Source organism: Ovis aries, chromosome 2 (assembly GCF_016772045.2).
Source record: "Ovis aries strain OAR_USU_Benz2616 breed Rambouillet chromosome 2, ARS-UI_Ramb_v3.0, whole genome shotgun sequence".
Lineage (NCBI taxonomy): Eukaryota > Metazoa > Chordata > Mammalia > Artiodactyla > Bovidae > Ovis > Ovis aries.
This window is the reverse complement of record NC_056055.1, coordinates 84054208-84071914: the sequence shown is the minus strand read 5'-3', so window position 1 is coordinate 84071914 and position 17707 is coordinate 84054208. Positions and strand designations below refer to the sequence as shown.

The 17707-nt window shown below is 36.8% G+C and overlaps 1 protein-coding gene across 12 annotated transcripts in view; it reads right to left on the bottom strand.

Moving 5' to 3' along the window:
- CCDC171 (coiled-coil domain containing 171) overlaps positions 1–17707 on the bottom strand; it is a 352484-nt gene that overhangs the window by 309968 nt on the left and 24809 nt on the right. For 7 of the 12 annotated variants that reach the window (XM_004004388.6, XM_060409497.1, XM_060409499.1 and 4 more), the window contains 2 exons: positions 14739–14929; positions 12261–12392 (listed from right to left, as the gene is read on the bottom strand). In XM_004004388.6, coding sequence (XP_004004437.1) covers positions 12261–12392; positions 14739–14929 — 323 coding nt within the window. The remainder of the gene's footprint in view (positions 1–12260; positions 12393–14738; positions 14930–17707) is intronic. The other 5 variants (XM_042243466.2, XM_060409501.1, XM_060409498.1 and 2 more) reach the window with 1 other exon arrangement.

The following is a 17707-nucleotide window of genomic DNA, read 5'->3' as shown; positions in this document are numbered from 1 at the left end:
TCAATACTAAAATCAAACTGATTAAATTCTTTGTAGCCAAAGATGGAACAGCTGTACACAGTCAACAAAAACAAGACCTGGAGCTAACTGTGGCTCAGATAATCAGTTTCTCATAGCAAAATTCAGGCTTAAACTAAAGAAAGCGGGAAAACCACTAAGCTAGCCAGGTACGACTTAAATCAAATCCCCTATAATATGCAGTGGAGGTGATGAACAGATTCAAGGGATGAGAGCTAGTAAACAGTGTGCCGGAGGAACTATGGACAGAGGTTGGTACTATTGTACAGGAGGCAGCGAACAAACCATCCTTAAGAAAAAGAGAAGAAGGAAAAGTGGTTATACAAGGAGGCTTTACAAATAGTTGAAGAATGAAGAAAAGCGAAAAGCAAGGGAGAAAGGGAAATGTTCACCCAGCTAAACATAGAGTTCCAGAGAATTACAAGGGGAGAAAAGAAGGCCTTCTTCAATGAACAGTGCATAAAAATAGAGGGAAACAACAGAAGGGGAAAGACTAGAGATCTCTTCAGGAAAACTGGAAATAGGAAGGGAACATTCCATCCAAAGATGGGTACAATAAAAGAAACAGTAGAGGTATAGAAGCAGAAGAGATCAAGAAGAGATGGAAAAAATACATAGAAGAACTGTACAAAAAAGATGTTAATGATCCAGATAACCACAATGGTGTGGTCAGTCAGCCAGAGCCAGATGTTTTGCAGTGTGAAGTCAAGTGGACCTTAGGAAGCACTGCTGTCAATAAAGCTAGTGGATGCAATGGAATTCCAGTAGAGCTATTCAAAACCCTGAAAGATGATGCTATCAAAGTATTGCACTCAATATGTCAGCAAATCTGGAAGACCCAGCAAGTGGCCACAGGAAAAGGTCAATCCTCATCTCAATTCCCAAGAAGGGTAGTACTAAAGAATGTTCTGACCATCAGACACTTGCACTCATCTCCCATGCTAGTAAGGTCATGCTGAAAATCTTGCATTCTAGGCTTCAGCATTAACGTGAACCAAGAACTTCCAGATACTCAAGCTGGGTTTAGAAAAGGCAGAGGAACCAGAGATCAAATTGCCAACATTTGCTGGATCATAGAGAAAGCACAGTAATTCCAGAAAAACATCTAGTTTCATCAACTACACTAAAGTTTTTGACCATGTGGATCATAACAAAATGTGAAAGCTCTTAAAGAGATGGGAATACCAGACCATCTTACCTGTTTCCTGGGAAATCTGTATGTGGGTCAAGAAGCAACAGTTAGAACCCTGTATGAACTGAGTGGCTCACAACTGAGATAGCAGTATGACAGGACTGTCTGTTGTCACCCTGTTTATTTAATCTATATGCTGAGCACATCATGAGAAATGCCAGGCTACATGAATTACAAGCTGGAATCAAGACTGGCACGAGAAACATCAACTTCAGATATGCAAATGATACCACTCTAATAGCAGAGAGCAAAGAGGAACTAAAGAACCTCCTGCTGAGGGTGAAGGAGGAGAGTGGAAAAGTCTGCTTAAAACTAAATATTAAAAAAGCTACATGGAGAAGGAAATGGCAACCCACTCCAGTATTCTTGCCTGGAGAATCCCATGGACAGAGGAGCCTGGCAGGCTACAGTCCACGGGGTCCCAAAGAGTTGGACACGACTGAGCATCTTCACTTTCTTTCTTTCACTTTACAGTTATTCCTAGTTACTTTATTTTTTGTTGTTGACACTTTTGTCCATTATTTTTCATTGTTGATACTTTAGTCATTGCATGATACTTCTAAAAATTGACGCTTTCTAATTGACTGCTGGTGGTATATAAAAATGCAGTGGATTTTTGTGCAATGATCCATTTACTTTAATAAATTATTTTAAGTGGTAAAAAAAATAAAAATAAATAAATAAATAAGCTACAATCATGGCATCAGGCCCCATTACATCATGGCAAATAGAAGGGGAAAAGATGGAAGTAGTGAGAGATTTCCTCTTCTTGGGAAAAATCAGTGCGGCTGGTGACTGCAGCCATGAAATCAGAAGACAATTGCTTCTTAGCAGGAAAGCTATGACAAACCTAGACAGTGTGTTTGAAAGCAGAGACATCATTCTGCCAACAAAGGTCCATATAGTCAAGGCTATGGTCTTTCCAGTGGTCACATACGGTTGTGAGAGCTGGACCATAAAGAAGGCAGGACGCCAAGAATTGATGCCTTCGAACTGTGATGGTGAAGGAGACTCCAGAGAGTCCCTTGGACAGCAAAGAGATCAAACCAGTCAATCTTAAAAGAAATCAACCCTGAATATTCACTGAAAGGACTAATGCTGAAGCTGAAGCTCCAATATTTTGATCACCTGATGCAAACAGCTGACTCATTAGAAAAGTCCCTGATGCTGGACAGATTGAGGGGAGAAAGAAAAGAGGGAATCAGAGGATTAGATGGTTGGATGTCATAACCAATGCAACGGACATGAACTTGGGCAAACTGTGGGAGATGGAGATGGACAGAAAGGGCTGGCAGGCGATGGACAGAAAGGGCTGGCAGGCTGCAATCCGTGGGGTTACAAAGAGTCAGACACGACTGGGTGACGGAACAACAACACACACGGTACTCTATAGAAAGGGTGGTTAATGCTATGGAAAAGAGCCGTGATAGAAACAACATCATATAAGTCTGGAAGAATTACAGCATTGAAAAAATGGCATCATTATAGAAAAAGATGTGCAAGCCATCAAATCTGAAATAATAAATCTCTGCTAGGGAAAACGATGTCCAGATGTTATCCATGACTTCACAGAATTTATGACCGAGTCAATCAAGGAAATCATGAAAGAGATTATAGATATGAAAAAAAAAAAAAGATGGGGGGATGAAGGGTTTCAAGATATAAATCTTGGAGAAATTCAAGACTGATAAACAGCACACTAGAGGAATTAACAGAAGATGACTCAATGGAGATGAGTATTTCCAAACCAGTGTCAGATGATGAGGAAGATGACATAGAAGAAGCAGTGCCAGAAAACAAACTGACGCTGGTTTTAAGACTGCTTTTGACTTCTCTGAGGGGCAGGGAGGCCTGGCATGCTGCGATTCGTGGGGTAGCAAAGAGCTGAACACGACTTAGTGACTGAACAGCAAAGGACTTCTTTTACAACACAGAACCTTCCACAACATGGGTACTGAAACTAAGCCAAACAATGAAAGATAGGTTGGCATCATATAGAAACACTTTTAGAAAAATGAAAAAGCAAAAACGGCAGTCAGAAATGACAATGTCTCTCTGTAAAGATACGCCAAGTACGCCTGCCTCTCTTGCCTCCCCTTTCATGTTCTCCATCTCTCCCACCTCTGCCACCCCTGAGACAGCAATACCAGCCTCTCCTCCTCAGCCTACTCAGCATGAAGATGACAAGGATGAAGACCATTAGGACGATTCACTTCTACTCAACAGTCGTCATCACCATGCATGCAGTGAATAATCAACACGCACACAGTCAGTGACTCATCTACTGTGTATATGTGTCTTCATGTGACAGTCTCATAGCTGCAGAGCTAGAACTGTAGGAGATGCTTTGGGGTCCTCATCGTCAACTAAGTATTCATGTTGAACATCACGCGCAAGATCTGTACTGAAGCAGACAGGCTATCCTGAAATAGACATGAGGTGAGTGAAAGTCACTCAGTCATATCTGACTCTTTGCAACTACATGGACTAAACACTCCATGGCATTCTCCAGGCCAGAATACTGGAGTGGGCAGCTGATCCCTTCTCCAAAAAAATCTTTCCAACCCAGGGATCGAACCCAGGTCTCCCACATTTGCAGGTGGATTCTTTACCAGCTGAGCCACCAGGGAAGCCCAAGGTGAGTGACATTTAATACAAAATTAATAATGAGCTAGGTTTCTGACTGTTTTGTGACTTTGCTTTCAAAGAATTACATTACCATACCATGTGTCTCTCTTTTGTAAATGGAGAATATGAGTATCAGTCCATCATCACAAGTTAAGTGCTTTTTTTAAATTCAACAATGTTTCCAATACAGTATTACGGAAAGACTGTATGCCATGGAAATACTGTATGCCATAACAAATTTATAAAAATGCTATAAATTGAATATTAAGATATGATGACTACAGTTAACAATACCATATTGTACTGGACTTCCCAGGTGGTGCTGTAGTCAAGAATCTGCCTGCCAATTCAGGAGATACAAGAAACACGGGTTCATTCCCTGGGTCTGGAAGATCCCCCGAAGTAGCAAATGGCAACCCACTCCAATATTCTTGCCTGGGAAATTTCATGGACAGAGGAGCCTAGCAGGCTACAGTCCATGGTGTCGTAAAGAGCAGGACAGGACTGAGGATGCACGCAGGAGGAGGAGGAGAATCAATTATGTCTCAATAAAACTGGAAAGAAAAAAAGAACTATAGCTATGAAACCCAACACCCTGGCTGCTCTTCATACTAAAAACATTCCATAAAACCAGAACTCAAATATGAAATGAAAAGTGAAACTGTAAGGTCTCAAAAAGTCGTAAGTAGAAAGAGGATATCACCAGTTCAGTTGACTGGATCAAACCTATCCAATCATCTCTGCTTGCTCCTGAAACCCCACTTAAATGAAGACAGAATAAAAGTGAGTGACAGAAGAGATGACAGCCAACAAGAGATATCAAAAGCAAATTTGGAAGATGGAAAACAAATGGACAAGTGAGTGTGTGTTTGTTAGGTTTCGGCTTTCTCAACTTTGCTAAACACTCAAAAAAGGCAGGGCCTAATAGCAAGTTGAATTCATATCCGTAAAAAAATAATCAGAAATTGGAAGCAGCAATTACCCCTGAAGCCAAGCCACAGAGTGGCAGGGAACACGGAGCGCTGCTGGAAGCCTCTGTAAGCAGCAGTTAGCTCTGTTCTCAGATGTCCTCTGCCAACTCCCTCCCAGACAAAGGGACCTCTCCATTTTGGAAAAAGAGAGAGTTTATCTGCAAACCAATAAGGCTGATCCAAAAAGGTTCTGAGGTCGTGAAAACCAGACCCAACTGAAGGACAGGATAAGACACTTTATTAAAAATTAGAGGAGATTAGGAAACTGTGGGGGATGAAACCTCACAGCTCTGTTTCTCTCCTCAGCTCCCAAAACACTGACTCCTACACTTAAGGTACTATAAGAACAACAAAGACACTAGAAGGCTCCTTTGTGGGGAAATAACCAGGCCAAGGAGAAAAAAGCTACAGATTCTGGCCTTTTAAAGGTTCTCCAATTAAATGGAAGGGCTCCACACACAACAAGAGCTTTCTCCTAGCTTTTTGGTGCTTCTTTCTTAAACATGAACACACAGACAAGGATCACCAGACACTTGAGGAAAGCTTTTCATGTGAAATTCAGACAAACGGGATCAAACACTCAGAGAAAACAAAGACAATCTAGGGAGGAAGGGGGAGGGGAACCACCTTCAGAACAAGTATGACTTTCATCCACAGAGTAAAAATAAGGTATTACAAACATAAAACAAGAAGAGTCTACTATATAAAAGTATAGTCAAAGAATAAGAAACAACTCCGGGAAATTAAAAAATTTAAAACCAGAAAGAAAATTCAATAGAAAGGTTGTAATATAAAATTGAAGAAATCTCTTCAAAAACAGAAAAAAAAAAAAAAAGAGTGGAAAGCAGAAGAAATTAAGGATGTCAATTTATGGCAAACTGACCTATAAATCCAATTCAATTCCAATAAAATTACAAGGTTTCTTGGTGGAATATAAATACCATGTCAATTCTCAAACTCATATGGAAGATTAAAAAGCTGAGAATAACTCTCCTCCCTACTCCCTCAGAAAACATATTAAGAATATGGAGAAGGGAGTTTGCTCTATCTGATATCAAGATTTACTCTAAAGCCATGGCAAATAAAACAATTTAGTACTGATTTAGAAACAGATCAACATGTAAGTGAAACAGAACAAAGCACCAGGAACCAAACTGTAGATTTTATGAAGGAATTTGATATATGACACAGATGACATTTTAAATCAATAAGTGGTAACAGTATAGATAGGTGAATAACTAGTACAGACATTTGGTTATCCATTTGGAAAAAAATAAAATTAAACCTTCCTTCATTCTCTATAAAAAAAACATTTCTTCTTTATGATTTTAGGTTATATAAGACATAAAAAAGTACTATCAATAAAAGAAAATAGTGATACATTCAACTACATTAAAATTTAAAACTGCACACAATGTAAATTGTTTCCATGTCTCCACGAAGAGGAAAAAGATGTTTGCCATGGGATTTAAGTAACCAAGTTATCAAATATATTTGAAACTCCTATAAATCAATAAGAATATACAAACAAAAAGGATAAAGGGGAAAAAATAAAATTGCGGTTCACAAAAGAAGAAATATGAATGGCCAATAAACATAACATGAGCAATGTCAGGTAAACAGAAATTTAAGCAAGAGAAATTTCACACACATTCTAATGCAAAAGAAATCAAATCTGAAAAATACCAAGGGTTCAAGAGACTTCAAGGGAAGAGAAAGTCTTCTCTCAAATTGATACAACCACTTGGGAGAATAACTTAGCATATATTTTATCCAGTAATTGCAAATACACCAAATACATCCCACATAAAAATATTTGATGTTTATGGAAGCACTGCATGAAATAACTGAAACTTAGAAATTAAATCTCAGCCAACCCTGTAATGGATGATTATGCATATGATAAATCACTATAGATCAGTTAAATTGAATGAACCAGAGATAGTTTATCAACTGGGCCAAACCTCAGAAACAGAAGAGGGGAGAACAAACAGTTGGACAAAGACTCATACTGTGTGATACTGCATGCATCCTTTTTAAATAAACAAAATACTATTAAAAAAACAAAACATATATCATCAATGTTTACAGACAGAAAGTTAAACACCAACTTCAGAAGGATGGTTATCTTGTGGGGGTGGCGTGTTAGTGAATGATTCAGTCTTCAGTGATATAAAATGTGTCTGTTATGAATTCTTAGGCAAATATGACAAACACTAAATGATCTAGATGGTAAATGTTGGCAATATTAATGGCATTGATTGGCTACATAGGGTATTAATTAATTATATATTAATCCCTATTAATTTTTATATGTTCAGATACTTGTTATAGGTGTATAGTTTAATCAATATAATCCATGTCTGGAGTGCATTATAATATACAAGAAAATTACAAAAGAACTATAAAATACCTCATGCAGTTATACATCCAAATTAACTTGCCTCCTCCCAAATAATTTTTTTAATTTTTTTGTCACAGAATTTGTTTTCTAATCAAACCAAAGATACCTGGATCCCTATAGTGAGTGAGTGTGTGTCTGTGTGTGTAACAAATTAAATCACATTAGTTCAGTTCAGTCACTCAGTTGTGTCTGACTTTTTGCGACCCCATGGACTGCCGTACCCAAGGCTTCCCTATCCATTACCAATTCCCACAGCTTGCTCAAACTCATGTCCATCGAGTCAGTGACCCCAACTTAATTAAATCACATTGAGGGTAGAACTGTGGTGTTGGAGAAGACTCTTGAGAGTCCCTTGGACTGCAAGGAAATCAAACTAGTCAATCCTAAAGGAAATCAGTCCTGAATATTCATTGGAAGGACTGATGCTGAACCAGAAACTCCAATACTCTGACCACCTGATGTGAAGAACTGACTCATTGGAAAAGACCCTGATGCTGGGAAAGACTGAAGGTGAGAGAAGGGGACAACAGAGGATGAGATGGTTGGATGGCATCACCAACACGATGGACATGATTTTGAGTAGGCTCCAGGAGTTGGTGATGGACAGAGAAGCCTGGTGTGCTGCAGTCCATGGGGTTGCAAAGAGTCGGACAGGACTGAGCAATTGAACTGACTGACTGAAAGGTAGGGGAAAGTGAGTGAATTTTTTTTTTCCACTAGAGGGAGGTGTTGAACTTAAAATATTTTAAAATGGAGTTTGTTTTTGAACTGACATTTAACATCAAAGTAAACCACAATGTGCTGTTAGGAAATAAACTTCCTTTCTTTCCACATCTTCCAGAAACATAGCCCCGAAAGTATAATTCTTTATATGCACTTATATAAACAATATCTCTTGAACTCCAAAATAAGGTTTCAAGTCTAAGGATTAAAATAATTAGAACATATCAGAGTTAAAGTACTCCTCCTTCCTAACCTATGAAATAAAACAACACAGACAATACTTACAACCTTAGTCCAGCACATGGTTCTCTCTCTAAATCCCCAAAGTCAGCACAGTTTGACAATCAAAAACAGTGTTCACTGGCAACTCTATGGAATACCTATCACAGTTATAAAACTTGAAGATTCAGCAATTATACTTCTAGGCGTTCACACAGCTGAATCACTTGTATGACAGCCCAAAGACACAGGCAAGGATGTTGGTGAATCATTTTAAAGTGAAGCAAAAAATTTTGAAGGAAATAAAATGTAAATCAATAAGGAATTTGTTAAACGTATTAGGAACTCCCATATAACAGAAACGCTCGCAAGCACTACAAGAATAATGCAAGAATTAAAAGATGGACACCGAATATTACTGAGGCATATTTATGTAATTATGTTTATATACCCTTAGATAAGGGGTAGGACTGGAGTGGGCAGAGTAACAGGGCAGACCTCTACTTTCTGTTTTTAAAGTTCCCTATATTAGGGGCATTTTTACAATGAGAACAATATATTTTAATTCTATAAATTGACTATTAAGAAATGTTTGACCATTGATATAAGATATTGATATATTGATATAAGATATGTTTGACTTATATTGATATATGTTTGACTATTGATAAGATATAATTGACTATTAAGGAATGTTTGGAAATAATAGGCAGTACCAGCACCAGACTCACTTTCTACATCATTTGCTTACACAGGGCACCAGTGGACAGTTTCCCAGGAAACTACAAAGAAAAGCTCCTTGCTACCCTAGATCATTTAAGACAAAATTCTGAAATACTTCCTTTCCATGCAACAAACTCCAAGTTGTCCCTGGATCACAGCTGCGCTTACCCAGTCGATCACTGACATGCTGTATACCCCATCCCTAACTGCTGTCTTAGCACACATCCCACTGATGGATGCCGAATCTGATCCCACACCTAGTCTGACATCTTCCTTTACCACCACCCCCAACTCTTCCTCTTCTTCCTTCAGTCTATGGTATTATTTTCAATGAACATTTCCCACGCTCCTCTGCCATCACAAGCTCTCACCTCACTTGATCACTAGATATATAAATCAAATTTAGCCAGAATGAGGAAAGGGTCACTTTATTCCCTGGCTTAGTTACAGAATTTTGGAAATAAACTAAATATGAAAACATACATTCATCTTCTAAATGCTTTTAATTCTACTGATGAGTTATACATTGAAGTAAACTATAAAAATGACAAAGGAAAGAACATGGCAATTTACCACTGCATGTCCCACACTGCCTACAGTAGTAAAGCTCATGGCTAATAAGCATCCTCAAAGTTTTCACTGCTATTGCAGAAACAAACACATAAATGATTTAAATAAATAGAAGTAAAACATAAAATAACATATTTTCCCAAGATCAACATATATATGTCATTCTAAAATTACTATGGCTTTGCTTTGTTTTGAAATTTCAAAGAATGCCAAGAGAAGCATGGAATTTTTATGTTTATCAAAAGAGGACATGCATTTTTAAAAAATGAAAAATGCTTTTTTTAAATGATATAACTCCACTAAGAATCCCCATTAATATTCCAGAGACGTGCACCTCTATTTATCACTTCAATCTGGGAAAGAAAGGAGACATGGCATAAAATTAAGATTTTCCTTTTACACAAGCCTGAATTCTAAAGCCCAGATGAGAGAAATATTATACCAGCTTTGTCTGTTTAAGATGGGGCTTCACTGAGGTTTTTTTCAAACTTATTTTAAAAACTGAATTCCCTTGGAGAGTTACACAAAAGAACACTATGTTATACTAACACCTAATTATAGTATAGAAACCTAAACCCATCAACAGCCAATAGAGACAGGAGAGAGGAGAGAATTTTCATCTATCCCTCAAGTTGTTGAAAAAAAAAAAAGACTTTTTTAAAGTCTAAAAGGTTTCTAAGCTTGCTTTATAAAAGGAAAGGCAGTTTTCTTTTGGTAAAAAGGACAAGGATTAAGAGACAGACTTCTGAACATTTCAGTTACTGAATACAATAAAATCTATCTTATAGGTGGTAGTAACCTAAGGAATATATTCCTATTCTTCCCACACGTAATAATAACCATATACGTTTCATGTGAGGTTTAGAGGATTGATCAGGAAACTGTATGAAAATCATATCATCTATACATTTGAATATAGGTCTCTGCAATATATTTTATAAATTTAGGGCTTCTGACTGGTAGTAGTGAAAATTTCTGAGTATTCAAAAATAAAGAGGTTACTGAAGAATCAGAGCTACTCCATTTTGTAAGGTTCGGGGAAAAGAGCCTTTGGAAATCCCCTGACCTCACCCCACCACCTGCGAACCAATCAGAACCCTTGGCCAGCCGGGAAATTCGAGTCAAGCCCGGGAAAGGAGAACCAATCAGAACTCAACACCTAACCCTTCACCAGAAGGTGACCAATCAGACCCGGAGACTCCCGTTTTTTGAATTTTTTGTGCGATAATACCCTATATAAGCAATGTAACGCAGAGCTCAGGGCTCCTCCCTATAGCTGCTGCGTTGGTATCGGTGGGAGCCCCAGCTCGAGCTTGGTAATAAAAACTCTCTTGCTTTTGCATCGGATATCGGCTCCCTGGTGGTCACTGGGAGATTTCGCGACTTGGGCGTAACCGTTATTTTCATTTACTTATGTGTACTTGTTTGTTTTAGGTAACCTTGAAGACAATTATCAATAACAGCTCAAATGCCCTCTGCTCTGTGATAAATTTCCCCAAACTCCCAGGCAATTCATTTCTCTTTTATGACCCCATAGCATTTTCTTTAAAACTGTATTATATTACAATATTTTCTTCTCTCTTTACATGCCTCTCCATGTTGAAAGATATTTCAGGAAAGAAATCATATCTTAATCAATTTTATATCCTCAGGACCCACAGCAGGAACTTAGGGACTGAATAAAGGAACAAGGGACTGAATGAATGAGAGGACTAACTATAAAATTACAAGCAGACTCTAAAAATACCAAGAGGTCTAAAGAGTAACTACCTTTACAGATTTCACAGAGGGAGTGACTGGGAAGAAAAGCATTGCCCAAGGAACAAAGGTTTGGGAAATATGCGATACTGTTGGTATTCTCAACACTTACATATGCAACAAATTCAGTACTTTCACTGTTTACTGCCAGATTTCACTCTTAAAGAAATAGGTGCCTCCTATTCTCCGCAGGTTTGGGGCCACCTTCGTCTTATAAAACCGTTCCTAACACAAAAAGCAACTGTAAAATTTATTTTAGGTGAACATTTTTCATCCTGTAAAGAACAGATACCTTTGACATCTATATAAAGATTACATTTCAATGGCATTTTGTGTAGAAAAACTGTCTTATCACAAATTAATAGAAGAAATTATGGAAATTTATTTGAAATTTTAAATTAGTTGATTAGTGAATGAACAGTTTTAATTTCTCCTAACTCTCCGTCAAAGTAATTTATAGAATGTCCTAAAGATATGCAAAACACACAGAAGTAAGAATCTGGAGACTCATAATCTTTCCCCACACTAATTGCTCAGTCTACGATATGACTAAATCACAAACTGCAGTCTGCTCATCTATAATGGAAATTATTAGATGAAATCAGTGATTTTCAAATTGCACTGTGTGTTGGCAGGGAAAGGGTTAAAAGAACATGATTAAGAATTTGCACTTCTTAAAAAGAGTTCAAAAGAGAGTATTACTATACTATATGATTTGTAAGCATCTTTTAATATCCAAATTCTAATTATTCTATTTCTTTATGTTATTAAAGACTGCTAATAGTCTCCCATTTTAAACTGGAAAACTAAATGCCAAGTGTATATATGTCCTTAAAAATCAAATAATTTATGCAATGGAAGTCACCTGACTCTAATTCTAATAGTATCTTTGGAACCAGTTGCTCATATTGTCATGTAACTACAAATGAAACATGGCCTTCTACGAATTATTTTCTCCATGAGTAGGCGAGTCAATTATCTCACTAATGTAAATTTTAATATCGTAAGCATTAAAAAGACATATTGAAGGATCTGAATTATTATTTTTAAATACCTGTACTATAAATTGTAACTCTCTTCTCTCTGCTTCCCATTGTTCTGCTTGTAATCTAAGCTCCTCCAATGCTGTCTCTCTGATATGAGACTCCATCTCATTCTTCTCATCCTGATGTTTTTCCAACGCTTCCTTTACATGAATAAAATCTTGCTTTACTATTTGATTAATAAAAGTTATCTTTCTTCTTTCATCCGCAATTTAAACATACAAAGGCTTTCCGTACCCATAGACTGTTAAAACTCACTATAATTTATGTTAAAAGAATTAATAGAATGATTATATTTTGACAATCAGAATAATATCTGAATAAGAAGCTATGATTATCCATTTAATTCAAGCAACATTTCATATATGTAATCCATATAATGACAGATACAGGTAGATATAGATACAGTATTGATAGATATAGGTAGATATAAATACAGATATTAAATATAGATATTTAAACCAATCTTTCCAAAAAACTTAGCTGCAGGGGCCTGAACAAAATGCATCCTGATAAAAACACAAAAACAAAGTAAACTGTTGGGCATATATGTAATCTATATGTAAATCTGTATGTAAAGGAGATAATATGGAAAGCTCTAATTACCTATGAATAATAAAAATTTGAAAAATGAAATAAAACATTTTTAGGTCTGGACTATTAACTAATTTCTTGTTCTACAGACAAGCAGTATTTGCAAGATGCTTTTCTTCAGGGATTTTCTTAGTTGCACTACATTTACAGGATCTAATTTGGTTCAAAACATTAGAAGTATAAAATGCAGGCTTCTTGAGAAGCCCAATTTTCTAAACTGTAGCGTTTAACACTCAATCTGCATTAACACAGGAGAAAGATTCTGTGGTTTACATGAGAGAGAGGGAAAACCTCCCCTGTCCTTATAAACTGTAGCATGGATCTGCAAAGTAAAGACTGCCCTCCCAACACTACAGGAAAGCCAACAGGGACAGCCTTGAGGCTTCTTCCCCTTAGGAGAAAACAGTGACTCCTCTTTATTCCCAAAGGTCTCCATGCACATCAGTTCAAAGCCAATCGTGTAAAATCAAAGTTCTCCTACCAAACAGATGATCAAGATCACATCAAGATCCATAAGAGATTTGAGATACAGGCTGACTGCATAAGGAATGCTGCCACCGTTACTCCTCTTTCCCCATAATTCTAGGACATTTTATGTGGGGCAGTTTATACAGAGCAGTCCAGGGACTTGCAGTTTCAGTTGTCACTGAACTCCCCTCATTCAAATACTAATGGAACCCGTATATACGTCTGGCACTGTTCCAGGGTCTAAGACTAGTACAGTAAATAGAAGAGACAACTGTGACTGTTAGCAAGCAGGAAATCAAAGGTAGACACGCTGGCAATGGAAGGGAACCACTGTACTGAAACTTTTACATTTGGCAAATGCATTTGTAAAATTATTTTTAGTGAAGATTTATTTCTAGTATTCTGTAAAGTCATTTATACCCTTGGTAAATGGAAAGCATTTTTACCACATTTTTTTTTAATTTAAATTGGTACTTAAAAAAAAATGGCAAACACAAACAATTCAAAATCTATCTTTTATGTGAGTGGCAACTTTTTTTTTTTTTTTTTTTGCAACTTCAACTTTAAACCACACTTTAAACACAAACAATTCAAAATCTATCTTTTATGTGAGTGGCAACTTCAACTTTTTTTTTTTTTTTTTGCAACTTCAACTTTAAACCACACTTTTACTTTAGAAACTAAAGAACAAAAAATGGGAGGATAAATAGCTCACAATAATTTCAGTAAGAGGTCATCATATATTTTACCTACCATGCCATATACAATGTATTCTACATATATAATGAAGTTTATATCAGATATATAAAAATTTTTCTGTATTTATTGTATATTCAGGTCAAAACCTAGGGCCCACATTTCTAACATTTCTAAAATTCCAACTTTTCATGCTGCTAGACCAAAAGGGTTGTGGGTTCTTATCTTCTTACAATATTCCCATATAAGTGGGGTTTTTTTAATTTTGATCAAAGAACTCAAACTGTTTTCACAAAAGACACAGTATATATATTCACACATTGCTAAAGCGTATTACAAAACAGACCTGAAAATATGACCCTAAGAAAAAAAAGAAGAAAGGGAGAGAGGAAAGGAGTTGGGAGGAGTGAGGAGGAAATCAGATTTGCTTGCTTTCTGGCATTTTCCTTTCCAAAGATAACTTCAAATAATGTATAATACATATAAGTTGTGACCAACTCGTGCAGCCCCATGGACTGCAGCCCGCCAGGCTCCTCTGTCAGTGGGATTCTCCAAGCAAGAATACTAGAGTATATTGCCATTTCCTTCTCCAGGGGATCTTCCTGACCCAGGAATCAAACCCGGGTCTCCTTCATTGCAGACATATTCTTTACTGACTGAGTTACAAGGGAAGCCCATAATACATATCAATGAATATTAAATAAATAAAAATTTCTTCATGAAATATTTACCTGTAGAGTTTTCTCTAGTCTGCTTTTTTCTTTCGTAAGTAAATCATATTCCTGATGGCAATTTTGAATTATATTGTCTCTTTCTTCCAAATCATGTTCAAATCTTATGCACTCTTCTTTCCATTTCTGCTGGGAAATCTGGAATGCTTTCTCGATCTCATTTGCCTTTCCCTGAAGTTCTACATTCTGAGCTATTAAAAATATAAAAGAATAACGGGTATATTTACAACCACAAATTAAAACATAGGAGCTCAAAAACCTAGGCACTAGAGCTGATTTCATTTAGAACGTCATCTTAAAACAAAACATTTAACCAGTTCATACCAGTCAACATTGAAAAGTTTCTGTCCTAGAACCTATCTATTTTATAATTTCTCAATCTCTTCTTCCCCTCCAGACAGAGGTGATTTTGCCATGAATTGGTTATGACATATTCCTAGAGCACATTCCTAGACCACAAGTTGCACCAGCTGCAACTCAAATGCCTTTTCTCCTATTCAAGAAAATAAATTTAAAAAAAAAAAAAAAAAGAGTTAAAAAAAAAAACTGGATACTCTTTTTTAAAAGACTTGATAGGTTACAAATATTGATTTTTGACTTAGCAAACAATACTGTGGCACATCTCATACTTAAGACCATCACAAAATTGAGGTTCTGAACCTTAAAACTAGAACTCTTTGCTCCCCTAAAGTTAGGCTCAACCTCTCATCCTAGTATTAACTCAACAATAACTATCACTTCCCAACTCAGTCTGGCTGCTGTTCTGTTTCAGCATCTAGAAAAGAAGTAATGAAAGGCTTCCAGGTCTGTCTTCACCACCTACCACCTGATTAAACCTCTCTGACTCTCTAACACTCAGTGGGAATAAAGTGCCTCCTAGTTAAGTTGCTGTAAAGATAACATGGAAGTACCGGTGATGGGCAGGGAAGCCTGGCGTGCTGCAGTCCATGGAGTTGCAAAGAGTGGGACACAACCGAGAGACTGAACTGAACTATACTTGTTAAACGAAAAAAAAAAACTATTTGTAGTATTATTTCTAATTATATTTGTGTTTTAAATGGATCATGTATTCAAAGGATTCAAAATACAAAAGTTATTTAAAAGGTACAAAAAGTCTCCCTCCCATTCAGTTACAAGATAATATTGTATCATTTAGCATCTTGTATTGCAAGTAAGTTTAAGGCCATTTTGATTCCTGTTCCTTTGCAAATGGCTTATTTTTCTTTCCTTTTCTTTTCTTCTCTCTCTGAAAGCTTTAGGATCTTTACTTTGTCTCTATTTTCTGGCTTTTCATAATGCTATGCCTTCACGTGTCTTGCCTGGAGAATCCCAGGGACAGAGGAGCCTGGTGGGCTGCCGTCTATGGGGCCGCACAGAGTCGGACACGACTGACGCGACTTAGCAGTAGCAGTAGCAGCATGACTTCATGTGGGTCTATTTTCTTCCACTGTGGTAAATATTCAGCGGGCCCTTTCAATCTGGCAACTCATATCTTTCAGTTCTGAGGTGCTTTCTTTTTAAGTAATTTCATTGATCATTTATCCCTTTCTGCTCTCTCTCATCTCTTTCAAGATCTTCTACTATTCAGATTAGCCCTCAAAGTTTCTTGCCTTTTCTCTTTTATCTTTCTACCTTTGTCTGTACTCTAATTTGGGGAAAATTTTCCCACCTTCATCTTCTACTGCTTTTGTTGCCATTTTTCATTTCTGACTTCATATTTTTAATTTCTAAGAGGCTTTTATTTTCTTTATATCCCCAGTTCTTACACCATGGATGGAACATATTCTTTTTCAGCCGTGAGGATATTAATAATGCTTATTTGTTAAATCTGCTCCTGGCAGAGTTTTTGATTCTTCCAGATTAATTCTTTTACTCCATTTTAGAGGATTTCCCCAAGTATCTGCTAATTCTTGGTTATCTGCTCCCAATTAAGCATAACTATAAGGGTGGCACATCTTTTATACACTCACATAACTACTACCCAGATGCTGAGCTTGACGACAGAAGTTGATAACTGTGGTCTGTCTGATAAATGTGGGAAGCAAACTCCCTACATCACTACCATTAGGTTTTTCTCTTGGCTTGGTCAGATGACCCATGGAAGCATTCCCACACAGAGTGTAGTAATCTCACGGCTCACTTTTGGGAAAGTCAATAGAAAAAAGAATCTAGAAGCAATAGATCCTCAGTATTCAGTAGCAGCATGTTATCTTCCTGGTTTTGCCAGTCTGGAAACTCTGTATTTTATCATCTCCAGATATTAAGCCCCCAATTTACACTAGGAAGTGGGAGCAATCCCAGAACAGCAGGCTCTTGGGAAGGGCATCTAAGAACATATGTGCTTCTAGAGCAAACAGCTATTAACTAACCTCCTTTATTTTACTGGGGCTTAGGATTCTGACATCTTAAGTCTGCTAAGTCAGTTATCCCTCATCCACTTGTTTTCCAACTTCTGATATTTTCTCTCTTGTCTTATCTCCTCTCTCAATCATTATGAGATTATCTCTTTTAATATCCCATAAATTCATTAGGTTTTTTCCTATTCTCCCCTCAATATTTTATCACAAAAGTTTTCAAAAATAAAGTTTAGAGTAATAGAGTATTGTACAATGAACACCCATAAACTTCAGACTAGATTCTATGGTTAACATTTTGCCATACGTATATTCTGTACACATTCATCCGTACATCTATCCATGCATGCATTCACTTTCTCCATCCATCAGACCATCATAGTTCTTATACATTTCAAAACAAAATGCAAATAAAAGTAAATTTCAATCCTGAGTAACTGAGCATTCATATCAATAATTAGAATTAAAATACATAATTCAATTATTTTGCAGGTAAAATTTACATATAGTGAAATTCATAAATCTTGTACCATTCAAAGAGATTTGATAAGTGCATACACTAATGGAGCCCAAACTCTTATCAAAATACAGAACATTTCCTTCAAACTGAAAATT